This window comes from Podarcis gaigeae, assembly GCF_964106915.1.
Source record: "Podarcis gaigeae genome assembly, chromosome: 7".
Lineage (NCBI taxonomy): Eukaryota > Metazoa > Chordata > Lepidosauria > Squamata > Lacertidae > Podarcis > Podarcis gaigeae.
The window spans coordinates 57,996,939-58,022,412 of record NC_139683.1 but is presented as its reverse complement, the minus strand read 5'-3'; the positions used below and the strand labels follow the sequence as shown (position 1 = coordinate 58,022,412).

Sequence of the window (25,474 nt, the reverse complement as noted above, 5' to 3'; positions counted from 1 at the left end):
GGTCCTAGGTTCTCTTTCACGAGCTTTGTTAACTTTTGTCTTACTGTCTTATGTACCTTATTGCATTATGAACAAACACTCTTAAAATGAATATTATTCACAACGATAGATTTATTACTACTAAACTACCACTATGCTACAAGAGCCACACTTGTCATAACTAAAAGGTTATTACTAAAAATCTTCAGTTAATTCTGTATTACAATAGCATTCTACAGCTGATTTGGGTGTATGCAGGCAAATTTCTATGTAGGGAGGGGTTGTTGTTTTTTTGGTCATTTCATGACTTGCTCTTAATTCTGTCTTCCCTGAGATTAGGCAATGCACCATAGGTTAAGTGAAGGTTAGGGTGCAATGCTATAGTCTTGGATATCCTATATCCACCACTAGTGAGTCCTAAAATGGGGAGTGATTGGAGAATATTGGGGGGGCTGAGGAACCTCAGAACAGGAGTGTAGGAAGGGGTGTGGGGGTGTGGGCCACCCTGGGTGTCATCTTGAAGGGTGGTGACATTCGGCACAATGCCCCCAAGTCCAGTGAGTGGTAAGCGGCAAAGCAGCTGCTGCGGCACTCCCCCTTCCCCCGGCTTGCTGTAGGCTTGGGGGCGCACGCTGAATGTCACCCCCCTTCAGCCTGAAGGAGTTAACATTCAGTGCCAAGACCGGCCTCCCCTTGGGAGGATCGTCCTCGCCCCCGTGACGTGTGCTGCTCTGGGTGCCGGAGCACCCAGCTCCGCCACTGCCTCAGAATACAGCATTTTCATTCTTCCAACAACCCCTTCCCAAACAGAGCTGGAAGCTAGGCCAGCAGTTATGTAGGCAGTGGGAGAGGAGGAAAAAGAACTGGTTTCCCACCACCACCATCACTTTCTGCCCTGACTGCCTTGACTCAGCAGGGCTTGGGAAATAGCAGTGGATCTGCCACACCCCCCCCCACCCCGCCCACCATCACTGGTGCAATTGTTCTGCCCCAGTACTTCTTGTGAACTCAAATGGTGCTACAATCTATGTGGTGGTTTTGTTTGGAAGTACAAAAACCACAACATGATAGCAATTTAAACAGATCCTAGTCCAAATGTAGGTGCAACGGCAGAACTTGGTGCTACTGCACTGGCAAAGCCCCCCTTCCCCATTTTCCAGTGTCCTCCATATATACCGGTAGTTGCTGTTCTACTGCGTAAGCATTAGTTTTCTGATTATAAGTTAAGTCTGTGCACCTCTTAAAGGGGCAAGAGTTCTCATGCACAGTTCACACTTCTCATCCTGGAGATACATCAAGGTTCTAAATTACTCGTGCCAAAAAAAATCCTCCTCACTTTTGCAAAGTAATATCAGGATGGCTAATGCAGAAGAACAAGACTCTGATTTTTGCTGTTTGCTCAAGAGGGGCTATTGAAACCCTTGCTATTGCTTGACCTTTTGTTGTGCCTGGGAAAGAAAAGAAGGCAAACTTTACCTGGAGGCATTTCAGGGCCAGACAAGCTGCCTTCTGCAGGTGGAGGCTGGGCTGTGCAAGGGTTTCACAGTAATAAATTAAAGCCTGGGAGAGGGGGAAAGAGGGAGGCAATGAGGAGAAGACTTAAGGCAGCACTTAAGGCAAAGATTGAGAACAGCAGTCCTCCATATGTTGTTGGACTCCAACTCTGCCCCACCCAGTATTGGTAATGGTGAAGGATGAAGGGCATTGCAGTTCAGCAACATGTGGTTCCCCTCCAAAGGAGTAACTAAAGCAGATTATGTGCTCCAGGGGCCATTCCAAATTATTGGCATATGTGTAGTGCATGCAGCTTACTTATTCCAATTTAAAACTATAAAACCAATATAAATTAGGATTAACAACAATTATAGCAAAACCACCACCTAACTAATGCAATCCAAAATCAAAAACAGAGGTAAAAAGCCTGAATACCTTTACACCAGGGCCCTAATCCAAACTCACAATGAATCAATGCAATACCTGAAGCAGTGCTTCCCTGGGTGTAAAGGATCACAGAGTTGGAAGAGACCCTGAGGGACATCTAAGTCCAACTCCTTGCAATAAAGGTCTCTCTTGCCCAATGTGGGGCTTGACCCCACGACCCTGAGATTAAGAGTCTCATGCTCTACCAACTGAGCTATCCCAGCTGGGGTTATATAGGGAGAGATGCTGCTTCTCTACGTGCTGCTGCTTGGCTAAACAGTCCTATAGTCCCAACCCCACTTCCTAACTCAGGGTGGTCCGGTCCTCAGCAACATTGGAGGCCCCTCCTGGTACTGCCTTCTCAAAGCCAGGTAAGCAAGGCATGGAGCTTTAGGAAGGAGGTGTGAGAGCTCTGACAGGGCCCTCAAGTCCCAAAGCCTAACTGGCACTTTCCCACCTTTGGGAAGGAGGTGGGAGGCTTCTAGGACTCTGCCAGAGACTAACACCTCTTTCCCAGAGCCTGGTGCCTCACTTAGCTTTGGGAAGGCAGCATGAGGGCTGGGGGCGACGCATCAAATTTTGGCCTTGCTCCCCCCACCATACAAGGCAGCATAGGGACCATGGGTTCCGGGTTGAAGTACTCTTGTGGCCCACTTGATATGAAATGTTAGACCACCCTGTCTAGCTAGCGTGTTCCCTCCCACCATGAAGCCTTAATAGCCTCAGAGAAATGCCCTATCTGAAATCTAACAGCTCTACCCCAGTACAGTGGTACCTCGGGCTAAGTACTTAATTCGTTCCGGAGGTCCGTACTTAACCTGAAACTGTTCTTAACCTGAAGCACCACTTTAGCTAATGTGGCCTCCTGCTGCCACTGCTGCGCCGCCGGATCACGATTTCTGTTCTCATCCTGAAGCAAAGTTCTTAACCTGAAGCACTATTTCTGGGTTAGCGGAGTCTGTAACCCGAGGTACCATTGTGCTCATAATTTTGTTACCGTTTCCAATTGCACCTACCTTTTCCCTGAAGTCCTTGTCTTCTGCTGCAGCCGACAACAAGGATGCCACAGCCTCGTGGGTCTCCCTTTTGTTTTCAGTCAGGAGGAGGAGAGCCAAAGATTTCAGTACTTCTTGCTGAGGTGGGAGGCTGAAGGAGGTTAAAGTGGCTTTATTCTGCAAGACCTTTTCATCTCTTAAGGACTGTAGAGTCTGCACCATTAAGGCTGAAATGGAACAAGAATGTCCCTCTAAGTTGCTTATGTTCACCACACAAAGACAGCGACAACATATGAGCGTAAGATCATGTCACAGGCCCACCTAGTTCAGCATCCTGGTCTCATAGTCATAGCCAACCAGGTAGTTATTGAACGCCTGCAAGCAGGACCTGAGTACTTGTCCAAGCTTTCACATGTGTTTAAGCTACTTCATAGAATTGCAAACAAATTTGGCAAGATCTATTTATGCTCTGTTTCTTCATAGAATCAGTTTGTGCATTGCCTTCATTGGAAGGCAGTGTCCACATCACTACTAAGTGCTACCAGGAAGTCTGGCAACTTCATCCACATAAGGAGGCACTCTAGGTGTCACTGCGACCACCTGGGGTGGCCAACATGTTGGGTCTTTAAAGTCCATAGCCAGAAATTTAGTGGTAAAAGGGACTGATGGCAGAGGAGAATCAATAAGGTAAAGGTAAAGGTACCCCTGCCCGTACGGGCCAGTCTTGACAGACTCTGGGGTTGTGCGCCCATCTCACTCAAGAGGCCAGGGGCCAGCGCTGTCCGGAGACACTTCCAGGTCACGTGGCCAGCGTGACGTCGCTGCTCTGGTGAGCCAGAGCCGCACACGGAAACGCCATTTACCTTCCCGCTGGTAAGCGGTCCCTATTTATCTACTTGCACCCGGAGGTGCTTTGGAACTGCTAGGTTGGCAGGCGCTGGGACCGAGCAGTGGGAGCGCACCCCGCCACAGGGATTCGAACCGCCGACCTTTCGATCGGCAAGTCCTAGGCGCTGAGGCTTTAACCCACAGCGCCACCTGCGTCCCGGAGAATCAATACAGAGCATAAACAGAGCATAAATAGATCTTGCCAAATTTGTTTGCAATTGTTAATTCTATTGCATGTAGATTATAAAAAAATCCCCAAGCCCTTTAAAAAAAATCAAGTGTCCAGTGCTTGTCCTTTAGCCCAATTCTTTTGCACCTCATTGGACAGGGCACTGGAAAGCTTGCTGCTTTTTACTGTGCTACTGGTTAGAATTCCGCTTGCATTCATCTCCAAAAGTGCTCCTCTTTTTTCAAAAAAACCAAAACCTGAACACAGAAAATTTTAAGGAATATGCGAGGAACCGGATCAAGCATGAGTTTTTCCAGCAGCCCCCATAAGTCAAAATTAGTTTAACAGTCATCTTAGGTTCTTCAACCATCCAGGTTGTTTTGCTGGCATCTTTGATATGGGACACCTTGTGGCAAACTGCAGGGTTTACACAGGAAGCTTGCCTAACTACTGGTCCATCTAACTCAGTGTAATGTATACTGCTTAGCTGAGTTTTGCATCGTTGACCTGTCTTGAAATGCTGAACGACCCTGGGACATTATGTGTTCTACTACTGAGCTATCACCCTTCAACTAAAACGGACTTTACATTACATCATTCGCAATAGCTTCAAGACTCTCGGCTAATAGAAGTTATGTGTTTGTGTGTATGGTTTTTATGCAAATAAACACGTAGCAGATCTTGCTATTCAGGGAGAGCACATGATTTGATCTTCAGATTTCCCCCAGCCGTAGGTGTTGTTTTTGCCTTAGTTCAAAGCACACCATTCATGTGTGCATTGTGAATCTTAACTTAAAACATACTCCTGGATTCTTTGGAGCAGCAAATGGAATTATTTCATGCTGTGCTTCTTCTTTTTTTAAAGATAACCTTCCCTAGGAAACCGTATGATGATCCTTACCTTCTCTTGCAAGCTGAAGCAAATAATTTGCCAGATCGTGGACATTTTTGTTGGCAAAATAGTTGTAATACTGGAAAACTGTTATGATTTCCAAGGGCAGACTAGAGGAGAGGACAGGCTCTGCTCGATCCAAGATATGGGATACCAAGGTTTTGAACACTGTGCATGACAAGATAAAAAAAAAAAGCAGATTAAAATTCTAGGAGGCACTGTGCTGATTTAATAAGTTTGCAAGTCATGGTACAGTTGAATGCGGATGTTGCTTTTGACTCACATTCCTTCCCTAGTGCAACAGAGCCTACCTTCCTCCTGCTACTGGCACTCATGACAGGGCTGCCACACATCCAGAATTTCCCAGACACGGCCAGGATTCAGTCATCAGAAGCAGTGTCTGGGCATGAATCACTGAAATGTCTGGGGAAATCTGGATGTATGGTAACTCATGTAGATTTTGGCGAATTTACTTAACTCAAAAATTCATTATTATTATTTTTTGGGGGGGAGCTTAACTACTTTTGTGTCCGGATTTTCACTTTTTGAAACATGGCAACCCTAACCTATGACCAGCAGAAACAAAGAGTGCTTTATGTGTGCTGTGGACATGCCCCCAGCTCAGAGCTGCTCTCTACCAGCAGAGAGGCACCTCTGTCCCATCTTATTTACCTGCAGCCAGTGGATCAGGGCTTAGGATTGCTTTCTAAGTCACAGTAGAGCACAAGGACTAAGGAACTGAGGCAAACGTGTTGAAGCAAATAAAAAGGTGGTAGCACACAGGCGGTGTGGGCAAAAGTTACAAGCATACAGAAAAAGGCCTGAGTGTTGTAAATGAGAGTAAAGCCTCATGGAATAAACTTCAATGTAGAAAAACAGTGGACTAGGGGTAGGTAGAGGGTAGAAGGAGCAGGATTTGGAAAGGAAACCAACAGCACCACTTTGACCCCCAATTTGATCCACCTGTAGTAGTAGTAGTAGTAGTAGTTCAGTATTAAGTACCACATTCAACAGCTCAGTTATTGCTAAATGTGTGGCTATGCAATGATGCCAGCCTGGTGGTATCTGTCTCTTGGGAGACAATGGAGGACTGTGAAATTAAACCATTGGAGAGTTACAGTGCCTTCTGTGGCTGTAGAGACTGGACCGTCTTGAGGGGCTGGGAGCTGGGGGCACTGTCATACAGTGGTTCCGCTCCTTCCTCCTGGGCCGTGTTCAGAAAGTGGTGGTGGGGCATGAGTGTTCAGACCCCTGGGATCTCACTTGTGGGGTGCCCCAGGGTTCTGTCCTCTCCCCCATGCTTTTCAACATTTACATGCAGCCACTGGGAGAGATCATCAGGAGGTTTGGGCTGGGTGTTCATCAGTATGCAGATGATACCCAGCTCTACCTCTCTTTTAAATCAGAACCAGTGAAGGCGGTGAAGGTCCTGTGTGAGTGTCTGGAGGCGGTTGGAGGATGGATGGCGGCTAACAGATTGAGGTTGAATCCTGACAAGACAGAAGTACTGTTTTTGGGGGACAGGAGGCGGGCAGGTGTGGAGGATTCCCTGGTCCTGAACGGGGTAACTGTGCCCCTGAAGGACCAGGTGCGCAGCCTGGGAGTCATTTTGGACTCACAGCTGTCCATGGAGGCACAGGTCAAATCTGTATCCAGGGCAGCTGTTTACCAGCTCCATCTGGTACGTAGGCTGAGACCCTATCTGCCTGCAGACTGTCTCGCCAGAGTGGTACATGCTCTGGTTATCTCCCGCTTGGACTACTGCAATGCGCTCTACGTGGGGCTACCTTTGAAGGTGACCCGGAAACTACAACTAATCCAGAATGCGGCAGCTAGACTGGTGACTGGGAGCGGCCGCCGAGACCATATAACACCGGTCTTGAAAGACCTACATTGGCTCCCAGTACGTTTCCGAGCACAATTCAAAGTGTTGGTGCTGACCTTTAAAGCCCTAAATGGCCTCGGTCCAGTATATCTGAAGGAGCGTCTCCTCCCCCATCGTTCTGCCCGGACACTGAGGTCCAGCTCCGAGGGCCTTCTGGCGGTTCCCTCACTGCGAGAGGCCAAGTTACAGGGAACCAGGCAGAGGGCCTTCTCGGTAGTGGCGCCCGCCCTGTGGAATGCCCTCCCATCAGATGTCAAAGCGATAAACAACTACCTGACATTCAGAAGACATCTGAAGGCAGCCCTGTTCAGGGAAGTTTTTAATATGTGACATTTTAGTGTGTTTTTCATCTCTGTTGGAAGCCGCCCAGAGTGGCTGGGGAAACCCAGCCAGATGGGCGGGGTACAAATAATAAATAATAATAATAATAATAATAATAATAATAATAATAATAATAATTATTATTATTATTATTATTATTATGATACGGGAGAGACATGTTTTGTTGCAGCTTGCCAATAGGCAATTTGAGAGGATCTAAGGCATTCTGGTAGACCAAAACTCAGCTGTGAGCCAGCAAATGGGTTTTCGGATTAATAGAAGCTTGCTACTTCTTTAAGGGAAACCTTTATTTCTCCTGAATCTGCTGGAAAATGCACACAAAGCATATCTATCTGCAAGTATTATAAAACAAAAGATGAGTAACTGGAAGACTGGAGCAGAGTAGCAATTTTTGCCTTACTGGATACACTAGTTTATATAAAGCATCAACTAAATCAATATTTGTGCTTCGAAAGCCCTTTGTTTGGGTTAAGTCATTTTGCATTTTGGAAAATATAACAAAATATTTCAGTGTGCTAATGTCAGCAAGCAACTTTGAAAGACTCAGATGGATGCTCTCTGCTGCTACTATAGAAACACACTGGAAAACTGTACCTGTTTCTGCAAGTCCTGGGCACTCGTCATTCAGTGTTGTAGCGAACATGGCATCCAGTTGTTTAATCATCTTGTCAGCAGAGACGTGGTAGAACCCAGAAGGATTGGTACATTTACTCCAGAAGGAAAGCAGGGAGACCCTTTTCTGGAATTCCGGAATTGCTGAATGGAAAGAAGATCACAAAAGAGAGATTGTCACTGCTTTCAGTATAAGGAAGATAAATATTCTAATCACAGCTGAATGTTTGCAAAGCTTAAGAGGCCCCACTGAAGGAACACGGACTAAAAATGCCAATTTCATTTGAAATTATAAGGGGTTGCACTGGCTTTTCGGAGTGAAAAATCTAAAAGGCAAAAGCAGATTTGTTCTGATTTGAAAAGGATAACCACAATTCAATTGCTAATCACCCTTTGTATACTTTGGACATGGATCCAGGTCAATGTAAGCACCTTTATCCCATTGATTCCATGGTTAACCATGTACATTTCTATTAAAAATCAATGGCTCACAAGCTTGACTGGATTATATGTGCTTACAACAGAAACTGACTTTAATCTAGGGCTATTGCTTTTCTGCACATCCAGGCACTATGGCAAAGGGTTTGGTTTCTTAAGAATTTCATATCTCATTGTTTTTAAAAAAGGAAGAAGCAAACTTCAATCTAACCCACATGGTGGCAGAGATATGCATTGATAATACACTAGGAAATGTTTGTGAAAATGCATTTCACTTCTGAAATGAGTAATTTCTTTCAGTTTTCAACATTTTTGTTTCCTAACCTATGGCTAAAGCCTATGATGCATGTAGTAGGGGAAACAGAAACTGCTAATCTGTTTTATAGTCCTTAGAAATATGGCTGTTCAGTTTCAATGGCCTGGCAGACATGAATAATCCAATTATCGTGAACACACTTTAAAAACAACACACCCTGAATAAATACTTGTGAATAAATGGATACAGGACTGTATTGCACACCATGCTTAAGGAATATTTAAATAGGCACCCATCCTTTCAAAATGGAAACTTTCCATGCCAGGTCTTACCTTCGCTTACAGGTCTGATGTTCCCGGTGTTCTCATTACTGATCTTTGCAAGATTCTCAATCACTAGAACCTGCTGGGACAGCTTATCAAGGAGGTTTCTTGTCACAAAGGGAGTTATACTGGAGAATACAATTTGCTAGTGAAACAACAAAAGAAGAGCAAAGTTTTAGCATGTTATGTATACTAGATTCTCTGGATAGAACTTAATTCTGCTGATGTGTGTAATGCGGAAGCATATGTATTTTAGCAAGCAAAAATAGTATTTTATTCTATAGATGGGATCTGCAACAAAGTATTGCAGTGTGACGTTGTCCTGCTCAGGATTCCATCCAGTCATGCCATCTTTCAAGATATTCCACCCCATCATCCCAAGTTTTCAATCCCTTCCCAACTATATATATCAGAAGTTGGGTGCCTCCCCGTCTCTGCCAAGCAGTGGCAAGAGCCCATGGGGTTCTAGGCACTCACAGAGGTTCTGTGGGCCTTTGGAGAACTGAGACACAGTGGAGACCGACGTGGCATTAAGAAATATGGTTTATTTCTATTTCTATTTACACCTTCAGTCTGCATGGAGGGAGTCTAGATCTCATAGAATGGTCATTTCAAGATGGGTTTGTCTCCCACAGTAGTGCAGCTGAGAGGTTCAAGGCACTTCTCCCAGCCAGCCTGCAGCCAGCCTGCTCAAGATGGATCCCAGCAACCCTTGCTCAAGTCCCTTTTCCTGTCACCTCACACCCAGTTACCCTGGCAACCTTACAAACCCCCAGTCTGCTCACACCTCACGGCAAGGGGAGGGGGCAACAGTTCTCTTGCATTGCCAACTGCCCTCAATGGCCCTGTATTGTTTCTTAATGGCTCTAGCTTGCCCAGGTCGTTTTTTGCAAGGCCTAGCCCAGGAATTCCTCTGCAGCTTGTATTTCTCCCTTCACATCCCAAATAATAAAAATCCTAACATTTTTAAATTTCTAGGGTTTAGGGGGTCCCCCCCCAAAAAACACCCCACTATAGGTACCTGAATAAGCTGTGTGCAGTACTGTAAGTGCTTGACTATGGTGATATCAAGGCTTTCGTTCCCCGTGGTCAACGGAAGAGGGCTTCCAGCGACACTGGTACCAACTCCTGTGTCTTCTGTCAATGCTTCGCTGAGATGCCCCCTGGCTTCTGGGTGTTCTGACCTGTAACTGTTCATGCTGGGAGGTAAGTGAGTGGTTTGGATTTCTTTTTATGCAGGCTCAACATGACTAACACCAGGCAAAAGAGGGATTGTTGAAAGCACCGACCTGTAACCAGAAAGCCCTCGCGAGGCCAAAAGGCTTTTAATGAAAGCATCATACCTCAAAACTGGCAGGGGCACAAGGTAGCTGGTGCCAAGTAAGTGTCCACATTTAAAGGATATATGGCTTCCACAGTGGCCTACTTGTTTCTCTCAAACAATGCCCCTTTTGTAAAGAGCTCTCACTGTGAAGTCTTTGAAATCGGCCTTCATTAGAACTTGCTTTCTTAAAAAAAAATAATTAAAATGCACCAGCCACCCTGATCTGTTGACAACATGGTTTGCCAAACTGTTTTGCAGATTTCACTGGGTTATAGATTAGTGGTTTTGAAAAGTTATACAATTAAGTCTTAATCTGTCAGTGCTTTACTAGCACATGATTAATTGCCAGCCAAGAAATTAATAAACAACAACCCACAAGTCGTTGAAGCAGAAGACGTGATGATTTCATCAGGTGTTTCAGGCACAGAACTCAGGTTTCCCAGTTATTTACTTATTTACAGAATAATGCAAATCTCAACGTTTAAATGATTGTTTCACTCTTTAAACAATTGTTCCAGTATTTCTCCATGGAAGGTGGATTATAGAGCATTTAAGAAAAGCTAAAGGGTGTTAATAATTGTGCTGACTTATTTTAAAGCAGCAGCAGGGATGCTACCAGGCTTTTCAGGATCTTCATCCAAACAACATCAGGTTCCTTAACCACCTTAACCAAAGACTTTATGGGTTTTATGAAACAAACTCTTACTCAAAGTAGATCCATTGAAACCAATGGTCTTAAGTTATTCATGCCTATTGATTTCAATGGATCTACACCAGGGGTCAGCAACCTTTCTCAGCCATGGGCCGGTCCACCATCCCTCAGATCATGTGGGGGGCTGGATTATATTTTTTTGGGGAAAAATATGAACGAATTCAAATGAGAGTTTGAGACAAGCCAGGGCATTCTGCTACAGTGCTGTTGTTAGGCTTGACCCTGCATTGATCAGAATAGATGGATTGCTGCAGGTTCACACTTATAATGGCCAACTCAGAAACAATCATTTTCTGTTCGGGTATGAATTAAGAGAAGCTGGGGCACAGGTAGGCTTGTGATGGCATGACAAAATGGTGCTTTTTTTTGCATTTGATGATATTTCAATGATTTTAAAAAGTATCATAGAATCTTAGTTTCATAAAACTGTAGAGCTGGAAGGGACCACAAGGGTCATCTAGACTAACCCCCTGCAATGCAGGAATCTTCTTGCCCAACATGGGGCTCGAACCCAGAACCCTAAGATTAAGAGTCTCATGTTCTACCAGCTGTTGTTTTAAGCTGGAGTTGGGGATTTTTTGGCAAAATCATAAATAAAATGTGGGCAACACTGTAAGCAGTTCTTCTAAACTTAATTATAATTGCTCTGTAGGGAAATCACTTATCTATAAAGCCCAATATTTAGTTTAATCTTCCTTTAACAATGTGTGCGCGCCAGGACTGAAAGGACAAGTGCGAGAGTTTGGGCTTAAGTAAGAAAAGTACAAGATATTGGCTTCCGTACCTGTTTTTCTCAACTTCCGTATCTGAGAATACGCAGTCAGTGCCTCGACCGCCATTGCAAAGCTCCTCAGTACCACCATCATCTTCAAAGTCAGAGGTGTTGAGGAAATCAAAACTTTCCAATGCACTCTCAACTGTTAGGCTTAAGCTGGATGACCTGCTGTGACTGATTGCTGGTCTGCACTGCAACAGGAAAAGCAAAATGAATATGTGGGGGATGAGGGAGCTGATGAATCCATACATTCTCACTCCCCCACCCACAACCAAAAGGCATAGAAACCTTTTTTTTAATAACAAAGAAGAAATTCTCTGCATCTTCCTAAAACTACCAGATTCAACAATACAGTTTTTCACAATATGTGACGTAAATCTTCTCTTTGTAGATTTTTATGCTGTCTGGAAGTTGTTGTCTGTCAAACAATGAAATGACTTTTTGTTGACACGTTTTTAATTATAACATCTTTTATAATATGTCAATATAGAATATACAAATTTAGTATATTTGTGGGGTACTTTCTACCATTGGTGTAGTCTACTTGTGTGAGCTGGGTGCTCATTGATTTTAGTCACATAAATGTATGGTATTCACTTTTAATTTATTTATTTATGAATAAAGCTACAGTGGTACCTCAGTTTTTGATTGTCTCTGTTGACGAGCGTTTCAGAACTTGAACACTGAAAACCCGGAAGTAAATGCTTCCATTTTCAAACACACCTCAGAAGTCGAACGGCTTCCGCTGAAGTACCACTGTATTTTTCTCAATTTTCTCTGTAAATTTGCAGACTGCCCTTCGCGCATCGGTTTTCGAACATTTTGGAACAGTCTTCCAGAACAGATTACGTTTGAAAACCGAGGTTCCACTGCATTTCTATACCGCCGTATAGTGTACAAGGCAATGTACACTATAAAACAGAAAACATCATTTAAAAGAAAAAAATACAGATAATCATTCAGGTGACCAACTAATCAAAAATTAGACAGCTGCCAAGGCCTGCAACAACAACAACAACAACAGAAGTATTCAAGAGATACAAGAAAGTTAAAAGCGAGGATGCCTGACAACTTACTTTTAAGATTTCATCTAGGTGTGTTACTTCTTGGTCTAAATCCTGAAATTCTTTAAATTGTTCTTTATGAGGTTCAAGTGCTAGAATAAGTCCCTGAAATGCTTCTTCTAGGCTTCCGTCAACACAAGATTTATAGCCTTCTGATTCACCACTTATTGACCCCTCACAGTGCAGCTTTTCAGGTGTCATTGGGCATTCTCCTGAAGTGAGTCTTTTAACCAGCTGCTTCGTGATGTTGCCTTCAAAAGTATCCAGTTCCACAGGCTTGAGCTCTGACAACTCATCTGTGTCCTGCAGAAGTGATACCTGGGCGCTATTATCTAAGAACAGGTTGCTGCTTCTTGAACCTAGAGACTTTTGGCAAACTTCAGAATCTATGCACGAAATCTTATTTTCTTCATTCACTAGCACATGCTCTTGTGGTTTTAAGTCTCTGGATTCAGGTGTAGAGTCTACAGATGAGCTTGTACTGATATTGTCCATGGTGCGAGTTTTTGATAATTTCTGCCCGTTGTGTTCTGGGGGCGTGACAGTAATTTCAGGATTAGGGTTATCTATGGTGCAGGAACCCACCAAACTGGATGACTGAGTGCAATCTCCATTGGGAATATCACTGAAGCTGAAAGACATTGACCTTTTCTCATTTTCTGCCATCCCATTTTCAAAGACGTCATCAGGTGAATTTGACTGCAAACGTAAACAAGAACAGTTAAAGATGGAAAGTGGAAAAACTTTCCACACAAAATTAACACCAAGCCACTAGCAGAAAATGGAGAAGTTTTAAAGGTCTGTTGACTTATTTGAAGCCTAGTTGTAAAAGAAACTTACCTTTTATTATACTGATTTTTTTGGAATGAAATGATATGAACAGGAAGCTATCAGTAGGCCAGAAAAAAACACAGCAAACAGAAAAGATCAGAGTTGGTCTAGAATGAGCACAGGAAAGTTCTAAACCAATCCTGAACTGATGTTCTGTGAAAAGTACTGCAAACTTACTTAACTTCATGCACAAAACAGAGGAACAAAAAGATTTGTGTTTGCTGGCCATATGCAAAATATGTATATGGAGTGCCATGTAGCATGACTTTGATGATATTACTACATGTTGACAGATAACAGGTTAAAGTGTTAGAGAATATCTTGCTCTTCTCGCTCAGCATTTTTCACACTAAATTGAGGCACACTTTTAAAGTTTGAGGCTGTTTGTTATTTTGTTTCAAAGAGAAACAGCCTCAAACCCCAATGCGGCATAAATGTGAACAATTAATTTCTAGTCTGCATCAAATTTATTTTATTTTATTTTCATCCTGCCTTTCACTAAAATTGGTCCCCATTTAAATTTTCTTTCTATCCTGCATATAGAATATTGCCGGAATATGGTTTACAAGATATGAGCCCCTTCAATGTACATACATATATACATACATACATGTATATATGTCTTATTCCAATGTTCATATGTTTTCTCTTGTCTAAAAAGAGGTTACAAAACTAAGGTCAACCGTGAACATCAGTTAATTCCAAGCGTGAGTGTACAATAATTTATTCAGCACACAGTCAGCAAACTAGACAGATCTCACTGAGAGTATCAGAATCTGGGCAAGCATGAAAATAAGAGTCATTGCTTGAGCAATGCAGGGAGATAACTTATAAAGAGAGCTCCCCCACCATTAAAGACTCACATAATGTTCTAGCCCTGCTCTAGGTCTCAGCCTGAGAGACAGCAGATCACTAAAGGAACGACTGCGGCGCAGCTTGTCAAAGAAAGCATCCTGCAGAGGATCTAAAATGGAAAGCTGGAGCCTGTCTTGCGGAGGATGCAGCCATTTCTTCAACCATTAAGCAAAAAGGAAGCAATTAGTTCAACTAAATCACTTTTATATGAGACTGTACGTTATAGGAATCTTTGGCTAAAGCAACTCTTGGAAATTAGAACATGTCAAAGGCCTCTATAGGGAGCTACAATAGCAATAAATGATACACACACACACATATATTTCTGAGTTTGTGGGTGCCAGATGCCTCTAATCCCTGCATCCAACAAGTGTTAAAATCTGATCAAGCCTTCTGATCTCTGGATCCAATAAGAGTTAAAAGCTAATCAAGCCAGGCTAGATTCCTGAACCCCTGGATCCAGGACTTGTTAAAATATAAGCCAGGCTGGCTTCCTGATGAGGTCATTGCCTGGGTGATAATCTATTTGGAAAGGGCAAATGAGTGAGGGTTCTCCCTCAACTTGCAGATAGTGGGAAGAACAAAAGCCAGAGTTTAGAGTTGAGTTTGGCTATGATATGACCTAGAAGCAAAGCAACAAGCAGAGAGAGAGAGACAGCCATGCTGGACCTCTGCTTGAATCCAAGGTTGTGACTACTGTATGGGGGAAACAAGACCCGTTTGGGGTGTTCATGCTGCAAAGCCCTCCATTGCAGGCTCAGGCTGTATATATGTGAGCAAATAAGCCATATATCATAAAGACACCACAGTCTCTGCAGTTCCTCACTTCCAAAAGGAAATACAAACCCTGTGTAAGCACGCCTGGAAACCCTGGAATCTTGCACTGCTTGGGGATTGGGGTGGTGTGCAACTAATATATATGTTTAAAGTAGTCTTGAAGTTTAAATAATCAAATGTATGTTTATGAAAAGGGACTTCTCAGTAGTGGCGCCCACCCTGTGGAACACCCTTCCATCAGATGTCAAAGAAATAAACAACTATCTGATGTTTAGAAGACATCTGAAGGCAGCCCTGTTTAGGGAAGTTTTTAACGTATTATCATCATTATCATTATCATCATCTCTGCAATGAAGCTTTTTTATGTGCAACGGTTTATCAATAAAGCAGTAGATTGTTTACAAATAAAGAATACACATATTAAGGTAAAATGTTAAAAATATTACTGCAACTCGGGTAATAGCAAGGGATCTATTAACAACCGCTATCATAGTTAAAGGGGACAGGTATTTTAATAGTGGTTATCAGGAGTTAGAAATAAATTTGTTTTTCTTTAAAAAAAGCTTAGAAGAGCATTGAGAAGCATCAGCATTGAACTTATGTAATCACAAAGTGGTGTGAAACTATGCATTGACTATAACTGTTATTTATCCACTGAGTCCGTATTAGAGAGGCACATTGAACTTACAAAGAATGAGTGATCCTTGAAGGTCGGGGTTTCTGGAGTGCCTTGGCTATACATGGACACTCTCCTTTGGAGAGCGGATGCTTTGTTTGTGTTGCCTGCAGATGGGGTCAAGTCCTCAACATCAAATGGGCTGTAAAAAGAGAAGAAAGAAAAAGCCTCTCATTAGATTGAATTACTGTTACAAGGAACCCTTGTTTTCTGTTCATTTTTAGGTCATCAGAGCAGGGACCTCCATCATCTTCCCAGTGAGTCCCTGTAAACAACACATTCACAGGATAGCCCTCTGGTACTCTGTGTTAATTAATCTGGAATAACTATGACCTACTGGTTTACATTTTACAGTCATGGAGGGCCAAAGTACATGTTGAAATATGAAACCTTATGGTTTTTGTCTCGTATTACTAATCTTAGTTTACAGCAAGTTTTTTCTTCAGTCTCCTTATTAGAGAAGCAAAAGACTATGGGCAGGGAGGCAGGAACCCACTTGATCTGAAGCACCATTCGCACAACCACCAAGTCAGCTTCACTTACTGCCAGGTGATCTCCAGATTCAGCTTTATTGTGCCGAGGTCATTGATGTCCACAGCAACAACTTGAGGCTGAGCAGCAAACAACTCTTTTGTCTCACAGGTAACACTTCCCACCAGGATGTGAGTAGCAAGGCCTTTAACTTCTGTGACCTTCAAAAGCAACACATGTTAATAATTAGAAACAGAATAACTATGTATTATGAATGGCACAGTGGCTTGGTAGCAGTGCTTAGAGTCAACTACAGTGGAATCTTGGCTTTCAAGTGACTCGGAAGCCGAACGTTTTGGAACCCAAATGCCAAAAACCTGGAAGTAATTGCTTCAGTTTTCGAATGTGCCTCGGAAGTCAAACGGCTTCTGCTGCATGTTTTTTCATTTTCTCAGTGGAAATTGCTGGTGACCCCTTGTGACTCAGTTGTTGAACGTTTCAGAAGTTGAACGGTATTCCGGAACAGATTACGTTCTACACTGAGGTTCTGCTGTATTCCGCATTTTTCTACAGTGGCCTTGCTACATAATATTGCTTATTTTTTTGAACCGGAAGATGGAACAGTCAGCATTTGACTGTTATGCCCATAAGCAATGATGTGAAAATCTGCCTTTTTAAGGGACATTTGTTTTATCCACGACAAGAAAGGTGGGCTGCCCTAGCACACTTTTGTTAACATATGCCATTTGTGGTTTTTTTTGTGTGCACTAAACTGCGGCTTTCATATTATTACCTAGGATTCAATTTTGCATAAGCATTATATTTGTTGTTGTTGTTGGTGGTGGTGGTGGTGGCTACCCACCCTTCACCCTAAGGCCCCAGGATGGGTTACTGCATTGAAAACAATATTAAAAACAATTTTAAAAAAGAGTATGCTTGAGAAGGGTAGTGACGTACTGACAACCGAGTTCCTTACCTGACTCAATATATAAAATCACTGCAGGATACCTGGAGTCTCTCACAAAAATTAAAGGCATCCAGGATATGGTCTGAAGGCACATGCACCTTGCTGAACCTAAGCTCAGTGGGTCTGAGTTTGGTCAGTGACTGGGTGGGAGAACCACATGCACATTGCCTTTGATTCCAAGATGAAAAGAAGGAGGGATTATAAATGGATGAAGATAATACACATAAGTTCAATTAACAGCGGGAAGTCTGAATGGCACTGCTTACTACCTGTAGAGCAGCATTATAGTCCTGCTTGGCTGACATGTGGCTAGTTAAATGAAAACCATTATACTTATACTGATACCTTAATGGAGATCAACCCAACGATAAGAGGGAGGAAGACCATTTCTTCTCCATCCCAGCTTTGCTTGCCATTGACTTCTATTTTGCCTTTCAGTTTCCATCTCTGACGGCCATACCTCATGAAAATCTGTGAAAAAAGGAAAAGTTGTAGTGTGTTCTCACAACCCACATATTTGTACTATCTGTTTCTCTCTCTTACACTCTGTCTCTTTGAACAAACCATAGTGAGAAGGATAAGAGTTTTATCCAACCTAATAGCTACAATGCATGCACAGTGACAGAACACCGCTATGCATTCTACTGTTCGACCTCTTTTTTTAAAACAATGACAATGACAATGTAAACCATAGCTTTTGTAATCTTCCAGAGAACAAGCTGAATAGATTTGTACTCTGTAGTTCTGGAACATTAGGAAGAAGAGAAAGCTAAGGAATGCTCGCTTTTGTTTAGGGGTGCTATGGAAGCTTGGAAACCTTGAATGTCAATGCAAACAATGTGTTTTCATGCAGCGTCACTAGCGCACCCCACTTGAGCGCAGACTCACAAATTGTGGCCTGGCCAGAGACAAGTGATTACGTTGTAGGTTCTACTTGTTGATGAACTTACATCTCTGTCCTTGAGGGGGAAAAGAAAGGCAATGAAAGGGAGAGAGAGAGGCTTGAATTTTTCTAATTGATCAGCTCAAGTCAGCCTGTCCTGGCTGGATATGGGAGCCACAAGAGGAAGAAAACCTATGCCAAGAACAAAATATTGAGAGGCATGCTGACACCCTTCCAAAACAAAGCTAAAGAAAGATCTGTTGTTATCTTGCTTGCCATCCATCAGCTCTCTGGGACCAATTTCATAGTCTTTACGTGGGAAAGGCTCAGAGTGCATTCATCCATAAATAGAGAATAGTGGGACCTTTCTTGCTGTGCAGGATATGAGAACAGGAAGAAATGCCATGTGGAAACCTTTGAACGTGATGGAAAATGCCGTTTTTACAAAGCCACTCACCTCATACTGGTCTCCAGGGCAAAGTCGAGCAAAACCAGCCAGACCTAGGAGCCAACAACATTTGAGATCCGTTTCAGAAGAAATGCTTATGTCCTCTCTTTCTTACATCAGTGACTCTATACTTGGAACTTGATCACCAACACTCCAGAATGCTGCCAAACCTCTTATGCCATTGAGAGAGCAACTCTGAACTCTGAACTCCATCCTCCTCTCTCGCCAAAGGAGGAGGATCCAAGCTGCTCCATCCAACTACTGCCCCTCTGAAAATGGTAGTGATGGATGCCTGGTTTATTGTTTCTGTTACTAGGGTTTATTATGGGATGCATGGGGAGATTGTTGGGGTAGTTGGTAGGTTCATTTATTTGGGAGCCCTGAATGCCTAATTTATTCTCTGTTCCCTGGCAGGATTTGTCTGCTGACTTCTGACCAGGTTCTTTGAGTACAGCTCGCCAAGACAGATAAAGAATCAAGCTCATCTTCAAACAAGCAATGCATTGGGCAGCACTCGGCTACTGCAAAATCTTCCATCTTACATTCTCCCTCCCCATATGCCAGGCTTTGCTAGATTATATTTCTTGAAATAGGCAGAATTATGAGGACAATCAGTTACCTTCCTTTCCATGCAGTAACAGCAGCTGCTACTATTGCTATGAATAAAAAAAGGTAAATGACCCCTGATAGTTAAGTCCAGTCGCAGACGACTCTGGGGTTGCAATGCTCATCTTGCTTTACAGGCCAAGGGAGCCAGCATTTGTCCGCAGACAGTTTTTCTGGGTCATGTGGCCAGCAAGACTAAGCTGCTTCTGGTGCAACAGAACACAGAAACCAGAGCAGCGCACAGAAACGCTGTTTACCTTCCCACTGGAGCAGTACCTATTTATCTACTTGCACTTTTTTGCCGTGCTTTCAAACTGCTAGGTTGGCAGGAGCAGGGACCGAGCAACGGGAGCTCACCCCATCACGGGGATTTGAACCGCCGACCTTCTGATCGTCAAGCCCAAGAGGCTCAGTGGTTTAGACCACAGCACCACCGTGTGAATAGTAATTAATTAATGAAATAGGGAGCATTTTCCTGTTAACTTTTAAAATCCTCACAATTCTGAACCAGAGAGGGCCACTCCAAATATGCTCCCCACTCCCACATTCCACATACAAAACACATACGGTATTTGACTATCCAGAAATGTAAGACGAAGGATCAGCTCCCTGTTGTGAAGGGTGAAAAACTGTCTACTAGGTGTGCTCTTTCCTGGAGTGAAAGGGTAACCCCACTCAGGAATATCAGAACACACGTGGGCCTCTTGACTGGGGACACAGATTTGGGACATTCATTCTACATGACAGGCAGAGCACGAAGAAAGTAAAGATGAAGGTTAAATGAGTGACAATCATTATTATCATTAATCATAAGGCACTCATCTACATGATCACACTGGCACCAAAGACACACTGCTGTATTATGAACAGCTCGCCTTAACTACTAGTTTTGATTATGGAATCAGATGGCAGTGGCCTAAATACATAGGAACGGCAAGGGGAGTGTAGCTGAATGGCATTCCTATTTTCAGTCCATTGGTGGCAGCAGCTCCTCACAAACTGTGCTGACTTTTTATGTATTTAAAAGGGGTTTTGGAGAAATTATTCATTTGCGGTCTACAAAATAATTATTCCGGAGCAACTTCACTTAAATAACATACAAATAGGGAAAACCTCATACTGGCACAACAGCCGGGAGGAGAAAAGGTGCTCTGTTTTAATCAATGGAAACCTGCCACAGAAATCCTGTGTCAAACTGGGAAATAGGACACAGGACTCTCCTGAGTCCCAGTATCCTTAATTCATGGAAACTGGTTTCCTTTCTGCTGTCACATAGCATTTATTAAAACAACATTATTTGGGGCAAATGTCACTCTTGCACTAATGGCTGGTCTAACATATCTTGACACAGCTGTGCCCTGTAGCTTCATTCTTATAGCCAAGGGGATCTTTCCCTCTGCCTGTGAAAATAAAGACATTGTTTCTCCTGCCCTCCTCCCGCACTGCTCCAACTTCCAGAACAATGCAGCCCTCTTTCAGGTTCATATTACCTCCCACTTTCTAATTTATTTATTATTTATAAATAATTTAAATTTACTAGCACGCTGCCATTGGTTCCATCTCCCTTTGGATGCCTTAGTATAGGACAACTTGATCTCTGCAGCCCATCTCCCCTGTTAAACACATGGCCTACCATGGGGCAAACAGAAGCAGATGAAAACAAATGAGAAGTGAAAAACTCTTAAGGCATCTCCAAACTGCCCCTGCATCAGTTTGCTGTGCTCCCGCGCACATTGGAGCCTAATGAAAGTCTAGTACATCCTGTCACATATGGTTAGGGTTTAAGCTCCAGCTTCCAGAAACATAGGCTCCAAAGTGTTTTTTTCTGGTTTAATCCCAGCACCTACATTCATTACTACTTTCTGGGGAAACCTTTACTGCACAGGTTTATTTGGGTTCACATGCAAAGGAGAACCAGGCTTTTGCAACATCAGTATGCGGAATGACAAAATCGTAATTGCCCAGTTTGTGAAGGACCATAGCTCAGTGGCAGACCTTGTGCTTTTAAAAATCAAAAGCTTGATTCTGGAAAATATATTACACTCCCATTATAATCTAGTAAAGGTAAAGGGACCCCTGACCATTAGGTCCAGTCGTGGACGACTTTGGGGTTGCAGTGCTCATCTCGCTTTACTGGCTGAGAGAGCCGGGGTACAGCTTCCGGGTCATGTGGCCAGCATGACTAAGCTGCTTCTGGCGAAACAGAGTAATGCACGGAAACACCGTTTACCTTCCCACCGGAGCGGTACCTATTTATCTACTTGCACTTTGATGTGCTTTCGAACTGCTAGGTTGGCAGGAGCAGGGACCGAGCAAAGAGAGCTCACCCCGCCGTGTGCATTCGAACCTCCAACCTTCTGATCGGCAAGTCCTAGGCTCTGCGGTTTAACCCACAGCACCACCCACGTCCCTACCATTATAATCTAGATAGGTATTAAAAAATACTCTCATTCTTTGTCTCAGAATCCCTGAGAGTGACAGCATTTCTTAGCTGTCCCCCAAGCTTCACCCCAACCATATCACTTTGAAGAAGAACGCATGCTGAAAATCTTAGGAAAATGTGCTGTTAATACTTGATATTTCACCATGTACAATTGCTGCCTGTTGCTTTGAATGTTGAGCAGAGTAGTGGGGTTCTTAAGCGTCCATAACCAATGTGATGGGAGAAGGAAAACAAACCTCTCATCTATATTGGTTTGTGCTCTCAGTGTTTTCAGAAACACAAGCACAGAGAGAGGGAGAGAGACAGCGCTTTCCCTGTGCTATTTGTGCAGTGAAAGTAATGAAAAGTTACCTTTCATCTTAATGCAGAACTCCCCCATTAGATTTTCCAATTCTCCTTCAATAGTACACATGTTCTGTGTGGGAAAAGAGGAGACTAGTATCAGTTCAACTATCCAAAATATAGAAGTGCCTTAAAATACACAATATAACTGGGTTGTTGTTGTTTTCTTTAAAAAATATATATGTAGAAAGTTCCAACGCAGTCCTGACTCTTGCTGAAGCTGGGAGAAGGCGGAAAGGAACAGGGAATCAAAGAATGAAAATTTGCTCCCAGAAATGGCTATTTTCTTCCTCATTGTCCATGGAGTCAGGAGCTTAGCAAGTCTTCCCCAATGTCTAGACTCTAGCGAGCCAGGCTGACATCTTTACAAGTCATGAAATGCTGGCGCAAGCAATCCTTTGACTGCTGGCAGGGCTTAGAAGTCCTTTCAGGACTTATAGAAAGCCATGGCCAACTGTAGCTCTTCCAGGGCATGTATGCACAGTGAATGCACACTTGTGAAATTTTCACATGTGACAATTTATAGAGAAGCTTTACACCAATTTCCATATGGAAATGCTTTCCAAGTAAGAATTTTGTAGCAATATTTTTTGTAACAGCCCACAACCCTCCAACTCTGGGTCTCAGAAGTTTCTCCCAGTCGTTCTGCACCTGGGAATGAAGTCTAGCTCTGCCTTCAGTACTCCAGCTTCCCCCCCCCCACTGCAATTCTCTCCAGCCTGCAAGCCTCATCTTCTGCCCCCCAAGTCCAGAACTCCCACACAAGTGTTTCTAAAGCTCATTCTCTTCCATGCAGAAATGGGCACTGGAAGAATTGAAGTGAAGCCCCTGGTAGACAATTTCTGTTGGGCAGTCAACACTGAACAAGTGTTGGTCTTCTTGTAACTCCTGAGTTAACAAGATGAGGTCCACAGTATGAACCTCCACTCTGGGCGGCAAGATCCACAAGGCTGCACACGTATGAAGCTAATATCAGTGGCAGCCGATTCAATGCTTTGATCAATCCATAATCTGTCTTCTCAGCACTAAAACAACTCAATCAATGCTCCCACCACAAATTAGTGGTAAATTTAACCCGGGGAGGATTACGTGCAATGGCCCATCATGTACCTCTGTGTATTCTTTGTAGCTTTTGTTGATTTCTGTCAAACTCTCCCGAGCTGCCCTACTGGCAGGAGACAACCCAAATGCTTGTTTCATTTTGCTGGCACCATCGCGGAGCCGTCTTTGGATACAATAAGCTTCAAACAGTTCGTCAACCTGAGTGGAAAAACAATAGACCACTGAGTTTTGTTTTAAGGGAAAGAAAAAGGAAAGTAAACTGAAAGGAAGTTAAATGAAGCAATCCAGAATATTTTTCTATACACAGATTGGTGTGTGGACAACTTCATTGCTGATGCCACCCCTGCCTTCAAATTTAAAATAATTCCACTGCGGAAAAGGCACCTTCCTATTTACAATGTCACGATGACAACAATGAATTCATCAGCAGCCTCTTGTATCTCTGTCACTGCCTCATGCTTTTCTATAATTTGTTCAAACCTTCCCTTCTCTCATTAAGCTTTCTTTAAAAACTTACAAAAGATCCCTGCTTATCAGCTTTAGTTGCTTTGATTAATTCTCAGAATAAGAAAAATGCATCAGCAATATGCCACTGTATTGCACTGAAGTAGCTCGTCCACAGAAAGTTCAAGCTTCTACATTAGTTGGCCCCTTCATGGATCACTGCCTTGTCATGGCGAAGGGGCTTGAATAATTCCAAGAAGCTGAGCTATGCCGTGCAGGGCCACCCAAGACGGACAGGTCATAGCCGAGAGTTTGGACTAAATGTGATCCACCTGGAGAAGGAACTGGCAAACCACTCCAGTATTTTGCCAAGAAAACTCCATGGACATAAAAAAGGAGAAACTTTGAGAAGGAAGTGAGGGTTTCCAAGGCATGCTCTGCTTCATGGGGTCACGGAAAGTCGAACACAACCAAGACGACTAAACAACAACACGTTAGTTGGAGAAAGCTCATCCATCATTCTCAAGTAACACTGACAATCCTTGCAGTATAATATGCTTCACACATTGTCCATGCCTAAACTGGCCAGCTGGAGAAAAACCAGAAATTAAAGCCCAACCCTCTTCATTCCTAATGGATAAAATGTATTGCAGAATAATCCTATGTGTATGGGGTGTTAAGGGAGGTGTGTTAGGGTAGTACCTCTGGTGGGGAACACATTGTGCTCCTTCTGGGGTAGTCTCTCCACCTTTGGTTCCCACCCTGCATGCAGCTCTCACCTGTGGCTCCTAGAAGCTGTCAGCATGCAACAGTGGCCACACCCCGGGAAATGTCTTTGACTGGCTGGCTAAACCAGGTGAGGATAACCAATGGGTCACAAACCTTTGGCGAGTTAGGGATCCTGTGTGTGAATACAGGCTCTGGGAGATTGAGCCGGCAAGACCAGTAGTGGGTCCAGCAGTCAAGAAGGTGGTTCTGCATGTGCTGTAGAGGGAAGTGAGGGGCAGATGGGGCTCATCAACCTGGGAGGGGGGCCCATGTAGGAGAAGGAAAACTCTGATCCTAAATCTCTGCTGCTTTGAGGGATATCTTCAGGAGAATAAAAGGCAAAGGAGTAAACCCTACAGAAATCCAGAGTGGAGTCCCTAAGATAGTGCCTTGTTCTGGCAGCTCCTGCAGCCAAGCTGGTGTCACATGTATTGCTCTGCTTTTCTTTGGACTACATCAGTGAGGCCAAGAGAGGGGTCTTGTCGTCTGGCAGCCCAGAACCTCCATACACACTGCCCAGGCTTGCGTCCCAGCTAATGCAGCTGTTTGACTTCACCCCCAGAAGTGCACTCCATTGTCTCTTGAGACAGACAGATGTCAACAGCAACAACTAGTTAGCCAAACCTGCTTCATTAAAAAAAGAAGATATAGATGCCTACAACACACATTACAACTAGTATTATGTTATGCGCCAATCCTCAAAGCTCAGTCCTAGTGGAGGCAGTTTAGAAAGGCTGTAAATGGTACTGTATAGCACTTGTGGGTCAGGCTACTGTCTCCATCCTAGAAAATGTTTGCTTTGCTGTTTACTTCTGTTAACAAGGGTGTTAACAAGGGTGTGGTATGACATTTTCACTCTCTTTCTCTTTCTGAGTGGAGTTATCACAGACCCATCTGCTGTGCTACAGAGCTACACATTAGTTACCACATTTCCTGTTTTCCTTGCTTTGTTTCCTGTTCAGAGTATAATTTCGAGTCACAGCTCTCACTGGAAGACCAGCAGGCACTGGTCCTCAGTCAGTCAGCTTAAGTTTTGCTACTTTCCATTAAAAGGTTTCCATGAGTTAGTTGCTTACATTCTGGCCTCATAAAACCTTGCTTCACATGAAGTCCCTTTTATTTGTCACCATGGGCGACAGAACAGAAAGCTAATATGCTGAACAATTTAGTGTGGAATTAGCTCTGTAGCAACTCACTCTTCGCTAAAAACACCAAAATCACTTAGCTCTGAGTGGGAGGGACTTGAACAAAAAGTACTCTGCTGCATGACATTTTGCTGGCAGGGAACATATTATTCTAAGAACTATTTTCTTGATGAATATTTGAT

At 43.4% G+C, this 25,474-nt stretch overlaps 1 protein-coding gene across 5 annotated transcripts in view; it reads right to left on the bottom strand.

The window, feature by feature from the left end:
• The window catches only part of RIPOR2 (RHO family interacting cell polarization regulator 2), a 97,599-nt gene that overhangs the window by 3,466 nt on the left and 68,659 nt on the right, over nucleotides 1–25,474 (bottom strand). For 3 of the 5 annotated variants that reach the window (XM_083746869.1, XM_083746870.1, XM_083746871.1), the window contains exons 7-20: nucleotides 22,984–23,133; nucleotides 21,883–21,946; nucleotides 18,492–18,535; nucleotides 17,497–17,622; nucleotides 16,257–16,405; nucleotides 15,726–15,855; nucleotides 12,587–13,273; nucleotides 11,520–11,701; nucleotides 9,721–9,889; nucleotides 8,709–8,844; nucleotides 7,665–7,826; nucleotides 4,853–5,011; nucleotides 2,916–3,121; nucleotides 1,456–1,539 (exon numbers count right to left, since the gene is read on the bottom strand). In XM_083746869.1, the coding sequence (XP_083602995.1) occupies nucleotides 1,456–1,539; nucleotides 2,916–3,121; nucleotides 4,853–5,011; nucleotides 7,665–7,826; nucleotides 8,709–8,844; nucleotides 9,721–9,889; nucleotides 11,520–11,701; nucleotides 12,587–13,273; nucleotides 15,726–15,855; nucleotides 16,257–16,405; nucleotides 17,497–17,622; nucleotides 18,492–18,535; nucleotides 21,883–21,946; nucleotides 22,984–23,133 (2,448 nt within the window). Of the gene's footprint in view, nucleotides 1–1,455; nucleotides 1,540–2,915; nucleotides 3,122–4,852; nucleotides 5,012–7,664; nucleotides 7,827–8,708; nucleotides 8,845–9,720; nucleotides 10,644–11,209; nucleotides 11,297–11,346; nucleotides 11,702–12,586; nucleotides 13,274–14,268; nucleotides 14,416–15,725; nucleotides 15,856–16,256; nucleotides 16,406–17,496; nucleotides 17,623–18,491; nucleotides 18,536–21,882; nucleotides 21,947–22,983; nucleotides 23,134–25,474 lie in introns of all 5 variants that reach the window. The other 2 variants (XR_014566199.1, XM_083746872.1) reach the window with 2 other exon arrangements.